Source organism: Staurois parvus, unplaced genomic scaffold (genome assembly GCF_062004578.1).
Source record: "Staurois parvus isolate SC_StPar_1 unplaced genomic scaffold, SC_StPar_1.0 ptg000560l, whole genome shotgun sequence".
NCBI lineage: Eukaryota > Metazoa > Chordata > Amphibia > Anura > Ranidae > Staurois > Staurois parvus.
Window position 1 is genome coordinate 868151 of NW_028318356.1, and position 21139 is coordinate 889289.

At 40.5% G+C, this 21139-nt stretch overlaps 1 protein-coding gene across 1 annotated transcript in view; it reads left to right on the plus strand.

Moving 5' to 3' along the window:
• The window catches only part of LOC149450908 (coagulation factor XIII B chain-like), a 72186-nt gene that overhangs the window by 13104 nt on the left and 37943 nt on the right, over positions 1 to 21139 (plus strand). The window contains exons 3-7 of the mRNA XM_089691284.1: positions 1266 to 1433; positions 1629 to 1814; positions 5416 to 5595; positions 13697 to 13879; positions 17494 to 17700. Of these exons, the coding sequence (XP_089547410.1) occupies positions 1266 to 1433; positions 1629 to 1814; positions 5416 to 5595; positions 13697 to 13879; positions 17494 to 17700 (924 nt within the window). The remainder of the gene's footprint in view (positions 1 to 1265; positions 1434 to 1628; positions 1815 to 5415; positions 5596 to 13696; positions 13880 to 17493; positions 17701 to 21139) is intronic.

The following is a 21139-nucleotide window of genomic DNA, read 5'->3' on the forward strand; positions in this document are numbered from 1 at the left end:
AACATAACCTCTGGGAAAAGGTAGGACCTTGACACTTTGGTCCTGTCACTGGAATGCAAGAGAAGCTGAATCTCCCAATGCCCCCCTTCAACGCTCTGCCCAGGGCAGGTGCCCCTTTGGCCTCCCTCTTGTTCCGGCCCTGATCACAGGCTTTTCTGAGGAGGTGACCACTCAGCATTTCTAAAGGAAAAGTTTGGTAAACAACCTAAGTGTGCTGTCTACAAATCATTTAACAGACAGAACACATCCCATATACAGTATGTATTTGAACAGCTGCAATGCTTATTATAGAATTTTTGTTATGCTAATAACAAAATCAGACTACATGAAGGCAATAACACCTTACACATTAGTAAATTTTAACTCCCATATTTAAAGGATAAGTTCACCTTTCATAACATGTTACACGTTACAGCCATATGCAGGGTATAACATGTTATGATCAAACCAGCTCCCGCTCCTCTACTTTGACAGCTAACAGGAGATCTTCACCACCCTCGTTTACTGTCAATTTTTTTCAAAAACATGGCTGTGTCTGTCTGCCTGGCCACATCACTTATTCACTGTGTTCTGTGAATGAGAAACTACAATTCTCAATGAACTACCACAATGCTGTGGAGAGCCATGATAGTTCATTGAGTCTTCCTGTCAGAATCTGCTTTCCCATACATCCTGTACGGGCAAGCAGATATACTGACAGACCTGCAGGAGACCTGCATGGCACCAGTAATCTGCTGATCGCTGGTGCAATGGTTTACAGGCTCCTGCAACAAAAAATAATAAATGCACATTTTTTTACCTGCAAAAAAAATGTTTTTATTATTTTTTTGTAAAAAAGATGAACTTATTCTTTAAATATTTGCACATTGCAAAATATGTCTTAACAGACTGTTGGAATTATGTGAGTGCCAGCATTCAGGTTCTGGACAGGTGGTTTCTCTTTGATTTTGGAGCCCTATGATACAAAAGCTAAACCTGCTGGCCATTGCACCAATGCTTATGAACGTTTCACACAAAGAGTCATTATTAAACACAGATATTCACAAACCCAATTTTCCAGCACAGGTTTACAGGATTTATTGAATTCCATGGCCACTTAGAATTCATTGCCTGCAATCACATTTACTTAACTTGGTTTATATGTTGTAATATGTATTTTATTATCTAATGTAATACATTCATTGCATTTTGTGTTTTAAAGGTATGTTCTAGGAGGGTTCAGTTCTTTATCTGTTAGATTTATATTTATTTTATTATTCTTTTAGAAATAAAATGTTTTGTTCTTCCATCCACTGGTTTTCGTAAACTTCATCCAGTCTATTTCAATGGCCAAGTAGGAAAATTTTCATGTGATGGAGGAATGATACTGAGAGGATCAGCAATTAGCCAGTGTTATTACTATGGATGGGACCCACCGTTACCAGTGTGTGAGGGTAAATATCAATTTTATGCTCTCACTCACACTAATTAAGTAATGTGTATGCATAAATTTGTGTACCGTATGTATGTGTATATCATTACAGAGAGTGTCCTAAATAAGAGTTACCACTGCACGCCCAACAATTTTGCTTTGCTAATTACAATATTCCTGTTGTCCAAAATTGCTCAACAACTATGTCTACCTTCAGTTGCAGACAAAAGTTCCAAGTGTCCATCTCCACCACAGCCAGCCAATACTGAAGATATTGAACAAAAATGGGACTACTTTGATGGTGACAAAATTCAGGTGAAATGCAAAACTGGTTTCAAACTTCATGGCCCCACATCTGTAGTTTGTCAAAATGACAAATGGACATCACCTCCTCAGTGTGTCAGTGAGTACTTTTTACAAACTTTAAATACTGCATCATTGAGTCTTAAATATGTAGGCATTTATGCAACACCCTGTGGGGTACCACATTAAAAAAAGTTGGCAATCTAAATCTGAACCTGCAGCCATGATGCAAATGCATCTGTGCAATCATTCTTCCAGTTTACAGGATCAGGAACTCACAATAATCCTTCTTAGATCCATTGGGCTTATATATGAAAATTTGTTGCTGCCCACAACACCCAATTATTTTTCAAAGGGTCAATTTGCTATAGAGTAGAACATTCATTGAAAGTGAAAGCTAAGGGATTCATTTACTAAAGGTAAATAGGCTGATCACTTTGCAAAGTGAAGTTGCACTATGCAAGTGCAGTTGCTCTAGAGCATAGCAAATGAGGAAAAACTTAATTTTTTAAAGAATAAAGGAAACTTAACGAAAAAAAAACAGCATTTTTGCTTGCACATGATTGGATGATGGAAGTCAACAGAGCTTCCCTTCATTTACTAAGCTCTGGAGCAGCTGCTCTTGCAGAGTGCACTTTGCAAAGTGCACAGTCTATTTACCTTTAGTAAATCAATCCCTATGTTCAACTTGCAATGTGCAAGGGAAAATTAAAAATAAAAAAGTTGCTTACACTTAATTGGATGATTGATGTGAACACAGACTTCATCTTATTTGATAATCCAATTGCCAAATCACATTGCAAGGTACAAATTCCTTACATCTTTAGCTAATCATTCTTCTTGTTATATTACCCCAGAAAAATAAAAGCTAAAAATCAATCAATATGAGCAGCAAGTGCAATTACACTTTTGTTCCTGTTTTCTGTGTATCTGAGGTCTGTTGTACATACTACAAGTGTGCTCAAGTTTTAGGGGGTGTATAAAGCCCTTAAAGTGTGACTAAAGGCAAAACTTTTTTTTCATTTTGGATAGAGCAAGGGAGGGTTATAACCCCCATCAGTTTTTTCTACATCTGTGTCCCATTGGGAAGATTTCCCTTCACTTCCTGTCCTATTACATACCGAATGAAGACTTCAACTTTGTGGAGGCCTCTCTTGCACCTCCTGCCCAACATTCCTGAAGGTGAAAACAGAGAGTGTGAAAGCACACAGTGGCACGAGTTCCGGAGTAGCTGGCTGGTGATGTCCGCTTCTTAGGTGAGTAGTGCTGGAAGTTGCAGTCCTCAGGACAAGATGCTGAACCACCAGAGCAGAAGGTGGAAGCAAAACCAGAAGGCAGATAGTAGTCAGTGATAGCTGAGTGACAAGGGACCACGTTGGCAGACAGAGCAAGTCCAGGAGACAGGGCAAGGTTAGTAACAGCCGGGCAAAGCAGTTCAGGATCAGAAGCAAAAACAAGTCTAGTAAACAGGCCGAGGTCAGAATAATCAGATGAACAAAGTAGAGACAGGAGCAGAGGCAATGTCCAGGGGAAAACTGGGTCATACATAGGTAAGCAAGTGCAGTGGATAAAGACTCAGAAGCACAGAAGCAAGCTGAAGACTATTCTTATAGTAACAGACCAGTTTAAATAGGTTGCTGTCAGCCAAATGAGCATGTTAATTGCTATGCACACATGCATCTAATGTTTCCCCTTTACTTAGAAGTAGGAGCATGTGTGTAATGCACATGTACATGAGCATGAACATGGGTCTGCATTGGTTTCCTGGTCTTGGGAATCTGGTTTACCTTATATGTTCAATAGTAAAAACAGGAATTGAGAGAAAATCCCTCCACAGTGAGGCAATCTTATGGTTTCAACAGGGTCGCCAGAACTACTGCCCCATTGGAAAATTCCCTTCTATTAGCGTTCTAATGTCAACCCAAAATTTGCGATTTTCCTAAACTTTCACTTTCGATAATAACAGTAAACAGGGTGAATAAGATGACTCTCCCCAACAGGGTCTTGGACAGCAGTTAACAGGTGTTCGAAACGGTCCCCACTCTGTCCAAAACTAAAAAAGAAAAAAAAAAAGTATACCTTTAGTTACACTTTAAAAGAAATGGCATGGATACATAGATTTCAGTTCCTCTCAAGTTCCTTTTACTGCTAAGGTTTTCTTTGTGTAGCACTTACCCCTGCAGGGCCCACTGAATTTATGCCCAGGGTTCTTTTTTTAGTAGTTGCCCCGCAGCTAGGCACACAGTCACTCCTTTGGCTCAAAGAACAGTCTAAGGGTATGCTTTTCCGAAGCTTTATTGCAGAACTTGAATTTGGATTGGTTCAGGGTAATTGTGGGATACACCAGTAACTTTAGTAGTGAACTTGAGGACGCTAAAACTGTAAAGGCAGCAAGGGTCCTTCCTTGCAGCAAATATTGGACCAGGCTTTTCAGGAACACTTTAATAGTGAATTCTCTTCAGATAGAACTGACTCTACTGCAAGAGTTTTAGCAGTAGCAGTAATGTGAGCAAAAAAATCTTTGCTTGCAGCAGATAGTGGAATGAGATTTGTAGTAGCAACTTGAGGATGCTAAACTTTCTCTTCAGGATCCAAGCATAGTCCTTGCACAAGCAGTTAATGGACCGAGATTTTCCAGGACAAAAGACATAATGTCCTCTTGGAACAAAACTGACTCTCGCACACAGTTTCAAGGATCTCTCACATCAACCTTTGCTTACCAATGCCCTTATATAGTTGGTTGCCTCCTTTAATATCTTCCAGACACTTTTTAGTGATACCAAACTAGATCCTCAAACGACAAATCCCTCAGTCAGTTCCAGCAACGTTCATCAGAGTAGGGCCCGCAGCTAGCCTAGTTGGGACCTTGTTGAAAAGCAGATCTCCTTCTCAGGCTCCATGCACACTGGACGTTTTAATAACGCTGGTAACATTAGCTGTGTAAAGTCACGTTAAAAACGTGAGTTTTTCAGTGGTTTTTAGCGGTTTTACATTAGCGTTTAGTGGCATTTTGCTGCTTTTTTTTGCGTTTGCGAGTTTGAGCGTTTCTTTTACAAAATAAATGCTGTTTTCCTGTGATTTACCACGTTTTACCACGTTTTTCAGCGTTAGAGCTTTTTTACAGCTATCAAACTCCTCTAGAAACCCGCTAGTCCTGGGTTTTTTTTCCAGCCAAAAAATGCCCCTGCCAAAAAACGTTGATTACAGTCTATGTGTGCATGAACACATAGGATAACATGCTGGGGAGTTCACTGGCTGTAGAAAGAAACATCAAAAGCCAAAAACAGCTTCTGTAAAAACGTCCAGTGTGCATGAGGGATAAGACACCTCTGTTCCAGGTCACAGAGTGTTTATACACACTCTCAGCTACCACCATGCCTGCATAAATATTCAGCAGATGATTTGAATCTTCCTGACCTCTACCTTCCAGAACATCTACAGACAGGGGGAAGAAACAATCAACCCCGTGGCCAGTGAAACACTGAAAAAAAACCTGAATAATCACACACAGTTACACTGATTACAGTGAGTCCAGAATTAAATTTTCCTTACCTAGGACCTATCTAGGAGGGTGCTATATGTGATTCAAAACATTCAGACCTACAGTATGTTTCTGCAAAGTGTATGGTGTCATAAGCTTCTGTGAGTAGAAAATATACACAGGCTAAATAAGCAATAAATATATATCATTTTTATTCAAGGGACTTTGAAATGTGATAAACCACCATCCATCCCATTTGGGACACTGGATCAAGCAACTACAGACATATACTACAGCGGAGATGTTGTGATATACAAGTGCAGCAAAGATTTTGAAATGAATGGGGAGGCTGAAAGCATCTGCATCAATGGGAAGTGGTCTTTGCCTCCAGCATGCAGCAGTAAGTAACGAATGTTTATAATACTGTATCTCAAAGCAAATGCTTTGTACTGCTTGAACCTATAAACACATTCTTATGGACATTTCACAAGATGACTCATGATGCAATATGTCAATATGCAATTTTTCTAGCTTGCACCATTTAGCAGATTCTCAAGGCTGGATGGGTCTTCCGGGCTGTTCTCTGATAAGTCCCCTTGCTCTAGAAACTTGTAAGTGCTGCTGGTGTGGAGCCTGGGAGGGGGGTCTGCCTACAGACTGGAAGCTGGAAGGAAGGAGCACCACTATCCCACAGTCTACCAGGGAACAACAGCCTGTCAGAGGGAAGGGAGTCAGCCCAGCGTAAGACCTGAAAGCAACTTCAACCTTTAAAGCTGCAAGAACAGGAGAGTGTGAGTACTTCTACACCCCCTGGGCCAAAGAAGGGAGAGAGCGGTCAGGTGCACTACCCAACTAGTTATCCCTGGGACTACATTACTTATGTATCTCGGAATCCCTTGCCCTGGGATACTCTCAAGCCAGGAGGATGGGGAAATTTTCATCTGGGGTCTGAAGAGGTTCATTTAAGGGGACCAAGTGCTTCTTGCAAAGACTGTGTCCTTTTTTGTGTCTAAGAAGTTGTCCTCCAAGTTGTTTCAGTTCCATTGGGCATCCCATATACCCCTAGACCCTATACAAGTTGTTAGCCCCTAAAACAACAAAAAACAAGCTCATGGACTGTTTACTGACCTTGGATTAAAGTGTGGAAAATGCATGTTTCCTGACTGTGCAGAGCTTAGGGGGACCAAAAACTCAATGACCCTTGAGAGGGTAGCTCTACTTAAACATACCTGACATAGACAGGCTAAGTATAAGGGAAACCCCTCACAGTTGTAATCCTACAGTATATGGAGCATCAACACCCTGCTCCTCTTCTTACAAGATGGGAGTAGAGTTTTTTCTAACACTGGTTTTATATATTGTTATGCAAATATTTAATTTTCCCTGCTAGTTAAAAACTTGACATTACAATGCATATGTGATATGGACATTCTGTCTAGATTTGCTGAGATTTTAGCATCGTTCGCCGCTTCTTATTGTACCAATGAATATCAAATAAATAAATCAAAATAGAAAAACAGTGTGTAGAATATAGAAAAACATGTCTAGCTATGATACTTCAATTATCATTCTGAAAAGAATAGGTATGTATGCATGTACAGTATGTATAGCAATGGTTAGCACATCATAACACTGTACAGAAGATTCCCTAAATTTAACACAGAGAACATACGCTCACCAGCCACTTTATTAGGTACACCTTGATAGTACCTTGGAGTCCCTTTGTCTAAATTATTTGTGGAATAGATTCAACAAGGTGTTGGAAACATTCCTCAGAGATTTTGGTCCATATTGACATTATAGCATCATGCAGTGTCTGCAGATTTGTCGACCCCACATCCATCATGCGAATCTCCCATTCTACCAATTGGATTGAGATCTGGTGACTATGGAGGCCATTAGAGTACAGTAAACTCATTGTTATGTTCAGGAAACCAGTTTAATATGATTTGAGCTTTGTGACATGGTGCATTATGCTGCTGGAAGTAGCCATCAGAAGATGGGTACACTTTAGTCATAAAGGGATGGACATGTTCAGCAACAATACTCAGGTAAGCCGTGGCATTTGAATGATACTCAGTTGGTACTAAGGGGCTCAAACTGTGTCAAGGAAATATCGCCCGCACCACTACACCACCACCACCAGCCTGAACTGTTGATACAAGGAAGGATGGATCCATGCTTTCATGTTGTTTATGCCAAATTCTGGCCCTACCATCTGAATGTTGCAGCTGAAATTGAGACTCATCAGACCAGGCAACGTTTTTCCAATCTTCTTTTGTCCAATTTTGGTGAGTCTGTGTGAATTGTAGCCTCTGTTTCCTGTTCTTAGCTGACAGGAGTGGCACCCGGTGTAGTCTTCTGCTGCTGTAACCCATCTGCTTCAAGGTTTGATGTGTTGTACCTTCAGAAATGGTATTCTGCATACCTTGGTTGCAATTAGTGGCTATTTGAGTTACTGTTGCCTTTCTATTATCACAAACCAGTCTGCCCATTCTCCTCTGACCTCATATTTTCTCTTTTACAGACCATTCTATGTAAACCATAGTGATGGTTGTGCGTGAAAATCCCAGTAGATCAGCAGTTTTTGAAATATTCAGATCAGCCCATCATGTACCTACAAGCATGCCACATTCAAAGTCATTTAAATCCCCTCTCTTCCCTATTTTGATGCTCGGTTTGAACTTCAGCAAGTCGTCTTAACCATGCCCTACCCACGTCCAGATGCCTAAGTGCATTGAGTTGCCACCATGTGATTGGTTGATTAGCAATTTGTGTTACCAAGCAATTAAACAGGTATATCTAATAAAGTGTCCGGTGAGTGTATATTGATACACATGAACTAGGTCCTATACATAATTTAAACCAAAATATTGTATATCAGGACCACAAGACAACAAAATGTCTCCCCTGGGACTTTTTTGGCAGCACCATTAATACGATAAAGAAACAGTATTTTTGAGTAAAGAATCTTAAAAACAGAATCATAAAAGTCAAATTTTATTATATTTGTATATTAGTCTTTCCATGAAAGACAGAAGGTCACAGTTTTGTCTGGATGACTCCAATGTTACATGCAAACATCTTATAGTGCAATTCAGCCATACAGTATCAATTGAGTACTGTCTGTGATACTTTTTTTATTTGCACTAACATACAATTTTGAGGACAAGCTTTCAGGGAATGTTCCCTTCTTCAGTACTGCTTCGACCTGAAGAAGGGGACATTCCCCGAAAGCTTGTCCTCAAAATTGTATGTTAGTGCAAATAAAAAAAGTATCACGGACAGTACTCAATTGTTTCTGTCGCAAATGCACTAATACGGCTACAATCACCTCACTTCAAGCCATACAGTATAAATGTCAAATGTGTCTGCAGTGGACATAATGCCACTGCTGACTAAAAAATGCCATGTATATTATAATGCAATAGCAAAGGGCCATCTCCAAAGCATAATGGCTAAAAATGAACATGAAGGTTACAATGCCATATGTCAATCTCCAATACAGTGACCAAATCTACATGGCGGTTACAGTGTCAAAAACAATCTCCAGTATGATACTTCCAATGCGTTTCAACAATACATCTTCATCAGGGGAAACTGGAGAAGCCCTTACATGTATAGGTAAAGAGATTTATACAAGACGTTGTAATACTGTCAATGACATAACATATTCATAAAAACATTGGTACATCAATAAACAATGTGATAAACACATACAATAGTTATTCAACTGTGGAGATAATTTCCACTGTTTGAAGGAGTCGCCCTAGGGAACCCACACATCCACTTAATTGGCCAGGGCCTCCAAAGAGCCCAAACACAGGCAAGGCACAATGGGCAGTGCCCATCCACAGCAAAACACTATGAGATTGAAAATATAAATATAACATATAAAGAAAAAGATGGTACCCTCCTAAACAACTATCATAGAAACACTAATAAATCACTGCAAAGTAGTGGTTATCTTTTGTGGGATTTTGAATTCAAATTTCAACGCATGAAAAGCCACAAATAGAGGATTGATATACACACAGGTAAATATCAAATATGTGAAAGCAGAAACACCACATCCTGCGCTCAGGTACTTAGATCAGAAATAGGTGGATTGATCAACCTCTATGGGAGTTTGACCATCAACAGAGCAAAGGTTGTGCAGCTCTTAAACAAGGCGGCAAAATATATACAGGTGAAACTCAAAGAATTAGAATATTGTGCAAAAGTTCATTTATTTCAGTAATGCAACTTAAAAGGTGAAACTAATATATAAGATAGACTCATTACATGCAAAGCAATATAGTTCAAGCCCTGATTTGTCATAATTGTGATGATTATGGCTTACAGCTCATGAAAACCCCAAATCCACAATCTCAGAAAATTAGAATATTGTGAAAAGGTGCAATATTCTCGGCTCAAAGTGTCCCACTCTAATCAGCTAATTAAGCCATAACACCTGCAAAGGGTTCCTGAGCCTTTAAATGGTCTCTCAGTCTGGTTCAGTAGGAATCACAATCATGGGAAAGACTGCTGACCTGACAGTTGTGCAGAAAACCATCATTGACACCCTCCATAAGGAGGGAAAGCCTCAAAAGGTAATTGCAAAAGAAGTTGGATGTTCCCAAAGTGCTGTATCAAATCACATTAATAGAAAGTTATGTGGAAGGGAAAAGTGTGGAAGAAAAAGGTGCACAAACAGCAGGGATGACCGCAGCCTGAAGAGGATTGTCAGGAAAAGGCCATTCAAAAGTGCTGGGGACTTTCACAAGGAGTGGACTGAGGCTGGAGCCAGTGCATCAAGAGCCACCACACACAGACGGATCCTGGACATGGGCTTCAAATGTTGTATTCCTCTTCTCAAGCCGCTCCTGAACAACAAACAATGCCAGAAGCATCTTACTTGGGTTAAAGAAAAACAGACCTGGTCTGTTGCTCAGTGGTCCAAAGTCCTCTTTTCTGATGAGAGCAACTTTTGCATCTCATTTGGAAACCAAGGACCCAAAGTATGGAGGAAGAATGGAGAGGCACACACTGCAAGATGCTTGAAGTCTAGAGTGAAGTGTCCACAGTCTGTGTTGATTTGGGGAGCCATGTCATCCTCTGGTGTTGGTCCACTGTGCTTCATTAAGTCCAAGGTCAATGCAGCCATCTACCAGGAGATTTTGGAGCACTTCATGCTTCCTTCCACAGATGAGCTTTATGGGGATGCTGACTTCATTTTCCAGCAGGACTTGGCACCTGCCCACATTGCCAAAAGCACTAAAATCTGGTTCAATGACCGTGGGATTACTGTGCTTGATTGGCCAGCAAACTCGCCTGACCTGAACCCCGTAGAGAATCTATGGGGCATTGCCAAGAGAAAGATGAGAGACATGAGACCGAACAATGCAGAAGAGCTGAAGGCCACTATTGAAGCATCCTGGTCTTCCATAACACCTCAGCAGTGCCACAGGCTGATAGCTTCCATGCCATGCTGCATTGAGGCAGTAATTGCTGCAAAAGGGGCCCAAACCAAGTACTGAGTACATATGCATGCTTATACTTTTCAGAGGTCCGATATTGTTCTATGTACAATCCTTGTTTTATTGATTGCATGTAATATTCTAATTTTCTGAGATTGTGGATTTGGGGTTTTCATGAGCTGTAAGCCATAATCATCACAATTATGACAAATCACGGCTTGAACTATCTTGCTTTGCATGTAATGAGTCTATCTCATATATTAGTTTCACCTTTTAAGTTGCATTACTGAAATAAATGAACTTTTGCATGATATTCTAATTTTTCGAGTTTCACCTGTATATACATATGTATATATTTATTAATTGATGACAGCCGGTTTTTATAATTTATTATTTATCAATTGTTGTTACTTCACATTATGTGCTCAATACATCATGTGTTTGTTTCATTTATTCTTTTTATGGCCAGTGACTATAATATGGGCATATTTTATCCTTCCAATCAACCAACTGTTTTACTAATACTGTCTTTTATTCTTAAGGGTATTAACATACAAATTTTGTTGATGCCCCTCCCCCCCCCCCCCCACCCACTGCGGTCCATGGATACAGGGTTGGAACTTTCCCCTCGTCTCTCCACTATTGGTATGAGATGGAGGCTTGGTCAATGGCACAGGTGTCTCTATACACTGAAAGTGACGTCTTTTGGGAGCCGAAAGTCGTGGCTGGCACGTATTGTGCAGCCGCCCGTCCCTTCTCCAATAGGCGTGCATTCCATTGATGGATGAGCTTATCTTTGGGGCTCTGGATGGTGGCTGGAACACATAATGCAGGCGCATCCTGTGTGCTGACATTGGTGCGCGTTCCGTCGGCACCTGGAGCCCCCTTGTTGATCCTAGCTGCTCTGTCCCCCCCCATTGTTCATTTTGCTTATTATCGCCCATCTACTCCTAAGAGGCGATACAGAGTCTGTTCACCTCCAATAATCTTGATTTATAATTTCCTGTGAGTAATCCCTATATGCTCCCCAAATGATTCAAACGCTTTTGAAAGTCAGTTTTAACATCATATTATATACTTTTTTATACATTTATCGATTTCATGAGTACTATCATTACTAATTACAATTTTGTAACCTTATGCATGGTTGTTACTTGTGTACATACATCTGATGTTCCACATTGTTTTTTTTAAAGCATGTTTACCCTTGATATCTATGCCCCACCTCCTTAGCTGTGAGTGTCCAACCCATATGGGAGTGCTCACATTTAGTTTGGTGACATATATAGAAGAGGGCATTCCTAATTTTGTTAGCTGTGATGAAGAGGGGATCTCCCTTCAAAATGTGTCAGCTGTACTCCGAGTGTCTCCCATTTTGGTAGGACTCGCATGTGTCTCGTATTCCAATTTTGGATTTTACATGTGTTTTATACTTCTACATTTGTGAGTATACACCCTATTTTAATAAATTCACATTTTGTTATTGAGGCAATGTGCAAGGTTGGTGCGCTTTCTTTTTTTCTCATTTGAAATATCAAATATGTATCTGAGAGAAAAAAAGAAAGGAGGATGCCATGGAAACTTGTATTAAGAATATATAAATATACACAGAAGTCTGTATGCTAAGAAGTTTTGCATAAAATATAAATTATAAGTTACCTCCTTGTGTATTGCTTCAAAAAGTCTGATTCATGTTGAAAGAGGAAGTGATGTAACGTTCTTTTGCTTCCACTGTGTGATGAGACATATAGATAACAGGTGGGAAGCCTCATTTTGATCATTCACTGCGCACTTTGCTAGTAATACGGGATCATGTCAGAGCTTACTGAGGGCTGATTGTTGGTGCCCGCTTAACTGATGCCCCTGTGGCTAAAGTTTCCAATTTATTTGCCATGTCACAAGGTACAGTATCATAGGTTATGACAGCATATACAGTTTCTGGGGAAACGTCATTTGGTAATCATAAGCGTGGTTGATATGGTCAACTGACCAAAAGAGATAAAAGGACATTGCGCCTGATTGTGACCCAGAATAAGGAAACAACTGCTGCAAAAGTGACTGCAGAGCTCAATCTCAGTCCCATGTAGCTAAAGAAGAGAAGGGGGTCTGAAGACAGAGCCTTGGGGAACCCCTATGGAAAGAGGAAAGGAAGAGGAAAATATGTGTTGTAATTAATACTGAAACATTTCCTAGGCTGGAAGAGAACTAAGACAGAGTCTTGGATGCCAAGGGAGTGAAGTTTTTTGTGTGGGAGCAGATGGTTAACTGTAAGGGTGTTGAGAAAGTTGCTATTAATGGGGTAATAGCTCAGATACTTGTAGACTTTGGGGGGGGGGGGAGATTTACTAAAACTGGAGCACACAGAATCTACTGCAGCTGCACATATTAACCAATCAGCTTCTAACTTCAGCATGATCAAGTAAGCTTTGTCCATAAAACTTAGAAGCTGATTGGTTACTATGTACTAATGCAGCAGATTCTGTGTGCTCCAGTTTTAACAAATCCCCCCCCCAGGTGTTCTAGAAGTATGATGGTACACTGGAGCAAGTAAATAAGTCTTCAGTTGTTCATACTGCTGAGGTCCTGTGAGTATTTTTTAAGTATGAAGGTGATCAGTGCATGTTTTAAAAAGGAGGGGAAGATGCTAATATTCACATTGCCTTAGTCGTTAACAATTTTGCTTTGAAGTACTGGGCTTCCTGGTTCAACTCCTGGTTGGGACACTGTCTGCATGGAGTTTGCATGTACTGTGTATGCTTTTGTGGGTTTCCACTGGGTAGTCTAGTTTCCTCCCACATTTCAAGGATTAAGGTAGGTTAATTAGCTCCTGCCCAACCTGACCCTAGCATGTGCATGTATGTACTGTATGTGAGAAATAGACCTTACATTGTAAGCTTCTTGAGGGTAGTGACTAATAAGAATGTACAGTATGCAAATAACTGTGTAAATTGTCAATGCTATACCTATGTACCTTTAATAAATCTAATACATCTAAGTACATGTGACAATAGTTTTCTATGTTTTTTTTTTTTAATATTCAAGAACAAGGACAGAATTGCACATCTCCACCGATTGTTACATATGGAGAAGTAAAAGGAATAACACAGGAACAATACACTTCTGGCTCTATATTGGAATATCAATGTACAAAATTATATAAAGCTCTGGGAAGTTTGGAAATTACTTGCAGAAATGGACTTTGGACAGAGCCACCAGTTTGCCTAGGTGAGATTAGAAGAAAATGTTTTTACCATTTTAAAGCTGAGCTCTTTACAGATATAAAAGACAAATTCATGCAGCTCTGGATTCATTATTAAATCATTTCATGTGTTTTTTTTATGCGTACTGTGTAAGTACTTGAATGTAACCTTGTATCATCTATGTTGCAGTCCCCTTTACTGCAGAGACTAGGCTGGGAAAATGGAAAGAAGCACATGGAGCCAATTTTTGCTGCAGTGCTCATGGGTTAGCAAAGGTTATGGTGATCAGTGGGAAGAGCAGTGTGATGTAAGAATGAACTCGACAGCTGCTTCTAGTTTCACTTTCCAGTCAATGCTAAAGGATGGAAAAGACCTGTAAGTGTTACTTAATTGCAACATGGAAAAGTCAGGTCAACTGCATGCTACACAGGACTGTGCTGTGTGTTACAGCTGTGTAAATCTCAGAATTGTAAGGACAAAATGACAAACCCTTTGGCAGGTAAAACAATTGCTCAATTTGTATTTCATCTGTGTATGATGTGCTCCTGGAGTTCATCTTTAAATTATTGTGAAAAGTAATTCATTGAAGAAGATTGCGGATAGAAAGCTTGTATTTGGAAATTTTGGAGCTGACTTTTTATAGCACTGATTTTAGAGGTGATAATTGGTTATTTCAAACTGTTAAGTGGAAAACCATCTACATGAACATTCAAGTGGTTGTAAACCTCAGTCTTGAAATCTGAACAGAGCAGTTATCTGTAGTTATACAAGAAAACTTATTACTGCGCCAAAACTTTCCAAATAACACTCTAAAAATGCTGCTGTGCCAATCGTGAAAACACAAACAATATAAATATAAATAAACAGCGCAAATTTAGATAATTAATCAATATAATAAATCATTAAAATAAGTGCATAAATTATTCGTGTTTCCCCTTAATAATGAACAAAAACACCCAAAAGTCCATGTGCTGAAGACATAATTGAATTGTAAAAATAAAATTAAAAAATAAAAAAAATATATATATAAAAAAATGAAAGTGCCCACTTCTTTTCTTCAAAAAATATTTTCACCTTCCACCAGTGCACACACCAACATTGAATACACTCACCAGAACTTGGTGAGTAAAAGACCTTTAAGGAATTTTAGGGATCCTAAACCCTCTTTGGTGCCACGCTAGGGAAAATCTTCACCCTCCGAATAGACTCCACCATCCAACCAAAAGAAAAAAACTCACATAGCATAATATTGTCACACAATGGTAACTTATTCCAAATCGAGATTAAGGCCACTCACATGTTAATCACTTGCTAAAGGCATGTTTATTATGTATAACAGGCTTCAGTTCCAGCAGATATACAACCTTTTCCTTCCAGGACTCTCACATCCACAATGGAACAAGGACAAAACTCCTCTTAGACCAAACAGTGAACCAAGATGGCCGCTGGAATGCACCGCTCCGCGTGCGTTCCACTCACCGGAAATGACGTCAGGCGCATAGAGTGTGGACAGTCTATGCGCCTGACGTCATTTCCGGTGAGTGGAACGCACGCGGAGCGGTGCGTTCCAGCGGCCATCTTGGTTCACTGTTTGGTCTAAGAGGAGTTTTGTCCTTGTTCCATTGTGGATGTGAGAGTCCTGGAAGGAAAAGGTTGTATATCTGCTGGAACTGAAGCCTGTTATACATAATAAACATGCCTTTAGCAAGTGATTAACATGTGAGTGGCCTTAATCTCGATTTGGAATAAGTTACCATTGTGTGACAATATTATGCTATTTGAGTTTTTTTCTTTTGGTTGGATGGTGGAGTCTATTTGGAGGGTGAAGATTTTCCCTAGCGTGGCACCAAAGAGGGTTTAGGATCCCTAAAATTCCTTAAAGGTCTTTTACTCACCAAGTTCTGGTGAGTGTATTCAATGTTGGTGTGTGCACTGGTGGAAGGTGAAAATATTTTTTGAAGAAAAGAAGTGGGCACTTTCATTTTTTTATATATATTTTTTTTATTTTTTATTTTTATTTTTACAATTCAATTATGTCTTCAGCACATGGACTTTTGGGTGTTTCAGTTATCTGTAGTGTTTATTTCTCTCTCTCCAAAACTCTAAGTGTTGTATCTTTCTGGCACTTTGATCCTTTGTTATCAGCATGTGTCACTTCTAACAGGTTTCCCCAGGAGATAAATTTGTGTCAGCTCCTGTGTGCTGTGTGGAGGGGGCTGTGTCTCTTTCCTCCAATCAGCTCTCACAGAGCTCTAACTGCAGCTCCCTGGCCCCTTCTCTGTGATACTGAGAAATACAGGATTTTACCTAAAATCAGTACTTTTAAAGGGATGTACAAAAGAGATGACAGCAAATAAACAACTTATGTAGGGGGATTTGTTTCACCTCTGTGTATCATCTGAGGTTATTCACTTCACTGAGTCTGTGAGATTGTTTACAACCACTTTAAATTAGAACTATAGGCAAAACTTTTTTTTTCCAATTTGGATAGAGCAAGGAAGGGTTATAACTCCTGTCAGATATACAAGCAAAGCAAAATATACAAAATAACATATTAAAAATATAAATGCATAAAAAATTAGCAGTGGCTTGAGATAACATAACTGCCAGTTTGGAAATGTGTTTCATATTGAGTCATGATTGAATAACCTTACCCTTGCATAGAATGAGTAAAAGGTTACAATTGTGCTTCCAGTGATCAAGAAAGCATTGCCTTCATGCATGTTACAAAAAGCCTAAAATTTCCCAGTGCTACCAGAGAAGGTTTACATGTATGCCATTCATCACAGATCATTCATTCTTGGATGGTATTTTTCTGTTTGTTTTTTGTTGAAGATTCTTCAGTGTCACATTTCTTGGAGCAAGAAAAGTTAGGTGGTGTTATCAGACTATTATTGGAGTCAGTTTTTTTCATTGTGATTACTGTATTTTTCACTCCATAAAACGCATCCCCCCCCAAAAAAAAAATGGGTGAAAATGTCTTATGGAGCGAATATGGAGCGGTAGGCCCGGTATTCCCGCTGCTGCCGTGTTACATTACAGTGGAGATCTCGTCACAAATTGTATTCTTATTTTTTAAGTGATTAGCGATCTCCTGGGAAGTGAGTGAGTTAGTGAGTGGAGGTAGAGAAGGATGAAGTAGAGAGGTAAAGGTAGAAAAGAGTTGACGGGGATTGCGTGAGAGAGTGTTAATGAGAGTGATAAAATAGGTCTGTTTGGCAGTGTGGAGACAAGAACTGTATTTTTGAAGGGCAGATTTGTGTTGGTTGAAGTCTTGCTGGGTCTTAGTCTTACACCATAAATGCTCAAAAGCACAGCCATGTTTTTTGAGGCATCTGGTACAGTCTGTTTGCCAGGGCCGTAGCGGTCGGGGCCTAATTCTGTGTGTAGTGAGTGGGCCAATGTGTCCAGGGTGGATGACATTGAACTATTGGAGACAGAAGTGGCCAGGTTGGGGCAGGACAGGGCTGAGATTTTGTCATAGAGACAATCTGTTGCCGAAAAAAGAAGAGAAGGGTTAAGACTTCCATAAAAATCATGCACTTGCTCATATTTTATCTTATGTAACGTGTATATCTTAGGTAATGTGTACATCAGAGGTGACATTGTGTTAATATGTTATTTATGATCTGTTTACAGAGCCGTGCACGGTGGGGCAAAGGGAACTGTTCAATAATAATATTCAGCTAAAGAATTTTATAACAGAAAAACAATATTTTGAACATGGCAGAATAATTGAGTTTTTGTGCTTACCCGGATACCAGCTAGAGACATCTCCCTCAACATTAACAACTAAATGTGAAAGAGGAAAATTAATCTACCCTACGTGTGCAAAGAAAGTTTCTGGTAAGTCATAGCTTTACCTGATAGTTTTAATTTTCTGAGATTGTGGATTTGGAGTTTTCATAAGCTGTAAGCCATAATCATCACAATTATGACAAATCATGGCTTGAACTATCTTGCTTTGCATGTAACGAGTCTATCTCATATATTAGTTTCACCTTTTAAGTTGCATTACGGAAATAAATTAACTTTTGCACGATATTCTAATTTTTCGAGTTTCACCTGTGTATATATATATATATATATATACACACACAATATTGCCAAAAGTATTGGGATGCCTACCTTTCCATGCACATGAACTTTACTGACCTCCCAGTCTTAGTCTGTAGGGTTCAGTATTGAGTTGGCCCACCATTTGCAGCTATAACTCTTCTGGGAAGGCTGTCCACAATGTTTAGGAGTGTGTCTGTGGAAATGTTTGACCATTCTTCCAGAAGTGCATTTGTGAGGTCAGGCATTGATGTTGGACGAGAAGGCCTGGCTTGCAGTCTTTGCTCTAATTCATCCCAAAGGTTTTCTATTGTGTTGAGTTGAGGACTTTGTGCAGGCCAGTCAAGATCCTCCACCCTAAACGCTCATTTTATTTTTTATTTATTACAGGTGATTACAGTATATAGCGCTGTCAATTTATGCAGCACTTTACATATATATTGTACATTCACATCAGGCCCTAACCCTCAAGGGGTGTACAACCTAAGGTCCCTTACTCACATTCATATATACACATACTAGGGCCAATTTAGACATGATCCAATTAACCTACCAGCATGCCTTTGTAATGTAGGAGGAAACTGAAGTACCTGCAGGAATCTCATGCAGGCACAAGGAGAACATGCAAACTCCAGGCAGATGGTGCAGTGGTTGGGATTCAAATCAACGATCATAGTACTGCCAGGCTCAAGTGCAAACCCTTTAGCCACTGTGCTGTCCACACATTCATGTCTTTATGGACCTTGCTTTGTGCACTGGTGCACAGTCATGTTGAAACGGGAAGGGGCCATCCCCAAACTGTTCCCACAAAGTTGGGAACATGAAATTGTCCAAAATGTCTTTGTATGCTGACACCTTAAGAGTTCCCTTCACTGGAACTAAGGGGCCAAGCCCAACTCCTGAAAAGCAATCCCACACCATAATCCCCCCTCCAAACTTTACACTTGCACAATGCAGTCAGGCAAGTACCGTTTTCCTGGCAACCGCCAAACCCAGACACACCCTTTGGATCGCCAGACAGAGAACACGTCTCAACTGCTCTAGAGTCCAGTGGCAGTGTGCTTTACACCACTGCATCTGACGCTTTGCATTGCACTTGGTCGTGTAAGGCTTGGTTGCAGCTGCTTGGCCATGGAAACGCATTCCATGAAGCTCTTCAGCATGCGCTGACCCCGCTCTGTCATTTTATGTTGCCTACCACTTCATGGCTGAGTTGCTGTTGTTCCCAGTTGCTTCCAATTTGTTATAATACTACTAACAGTTGAGTGTGGAATATTTAGTAGCAAGGAAATTTCACAGATGGACTTATTGCACAGGTAACAACCTATCACGGTGCCACGCTTGAATTCACTGAGCTCCTGAGAGTGACCCATTCTTTCACAAATATTTGTAGAAGCAGTCTGCATGCCTCGGTGCTTGATTTTATACACCTGTGGTCATGGAGGTGATTGGAACACCTGAAGCCAATGATTTTGAGGGGTGTCCCACTTTTGGCAATATAGTGTATAAACAGCCCTCAAAATTTCCGCTCACATTTGGCAAGTGAAAATAACGTGGGGGCAAGTAATTGAGTTCTCTCTCTGCAGGCCGGACTGCTCTCTTTGTCGGTGGGCGGGATGGCAAATGGGACAGGAGAGGGGGTGGTCTAAACACTGATTATGGTGAGCTGTCACTGGGCAGCCTGCTGTCAGGACAGCCCTTCTCTCTTGATAGGAGAATATGAAGCCAAAGCCCTTCTCCCTCTCTGCTTCCCTGCCAAGGAAAACATGCTGTTACGGCTCCGACCTCTGCTGACTTCACTCACATTCCAACTACTGTCAGTAAATACAGAAAACTTGTAGCTTGCATATCCTGCTGTGTTCCCTGTACCATTCTGTGTGTCCTGTGCCGTGCTGTGTGCCCTGTACCATGTTGTGTACCCTCCTGTGTGTGCCTTGTACCCTCCTGTGTGCCCTGTACCCTGCTGTGTGCCCTGCTGTGTACCCTGTACCCTGCTGTGTGCCCTGTACCCTGCTGTGTGCCCTGTACCCTGCTGTGTGCCCTGTACCATTATCAGTGAGTCCATGAGGAGTTTGTCAGTGGGGGGATGGGGGGGTGGTAATTGGGGGGTCAAGTCTGTCAGTGGGGGACTGGTGGAGGACATGAGATGGAGGAGATGGTACTGGAAGAGGACGTGGGATTGAGGAGATGGGATTGGAAGACGAGGAGGACATGTGATGAAGGAGATGACACTGGAGGAGGAGGACATGGAAGATGGGATGGCAGGAGAAGGAGGAAATGGGATGGAGAAGGAGGAGGATGGAGGAGATGTTTACATTGCTTTATGTTAATATTGTTAAAGCTGTGGTTGTTAATATTTATTTTTGTAACCTTATTTTACATAAAACATTTAACAGTGTCATTTCATGAGATAATTTATGAGGGAGTGTTTATGGGTGGAATTAGGGGTGGGGGAGGGGTGGAATTATGGGCAAGGAAGGGCTGGGGTTGGGTGGGTCAACTGGTGGCAAGTAACCCTTAAGGCCTGACAAAACTGAGTTGTATAGAACATTTATTTAGCTCATTACATAAAAGTAAGGTTAATAATATAACTTAGATTACAAAATATTCAGTTTTACTCAAATTAGTTGATGTAATAATGAATCCACCCCACAACAAAAACTCCTCCATCTAGTATTTTGTATGACCTCCATGATTTGTAAGGGCAGCACGAAGTCTTCAAGAACGACCTCTTTTAGAGCCTGGATACTGGATGGAGACTGATGCTCAACTTGTCTCTTCAGAATTCCCCATAGGTGTTCGGTTGGGTTCAGGTCAGGAGGCATACTTGGCCACTAAATCACTTTCACCCTGTTCTTCTTCAGAAATGCAATAATGGCCTTAGATGTGTGTTTTGGATCATTGTTATGCTGAAAAAGTGCACGACAGCCAAGGGGTTGATTATATGTCAACAAGGCAACTAAAAGTTCCATGTATACATGCAGTATATAAATTTGAGGTAATAATATAATAAACTCAGTAATCAGCTCTCAGAAACAGAACTGGTCTGACACACTCCCTGGCTTTCTCTGAAGTACCAGTCTGTGTGCGGACATTTGTGATGTGGCCATTACTCAACTATGTCAGACCAGGCCACTTGAGTATAAGAGCAGGAAATAGTGTTTTCATTGAAAGAAAAACACTTCAAGACTAGACAGTTTCAACCCCTTCCTGCCCAGGCCATTTTGAA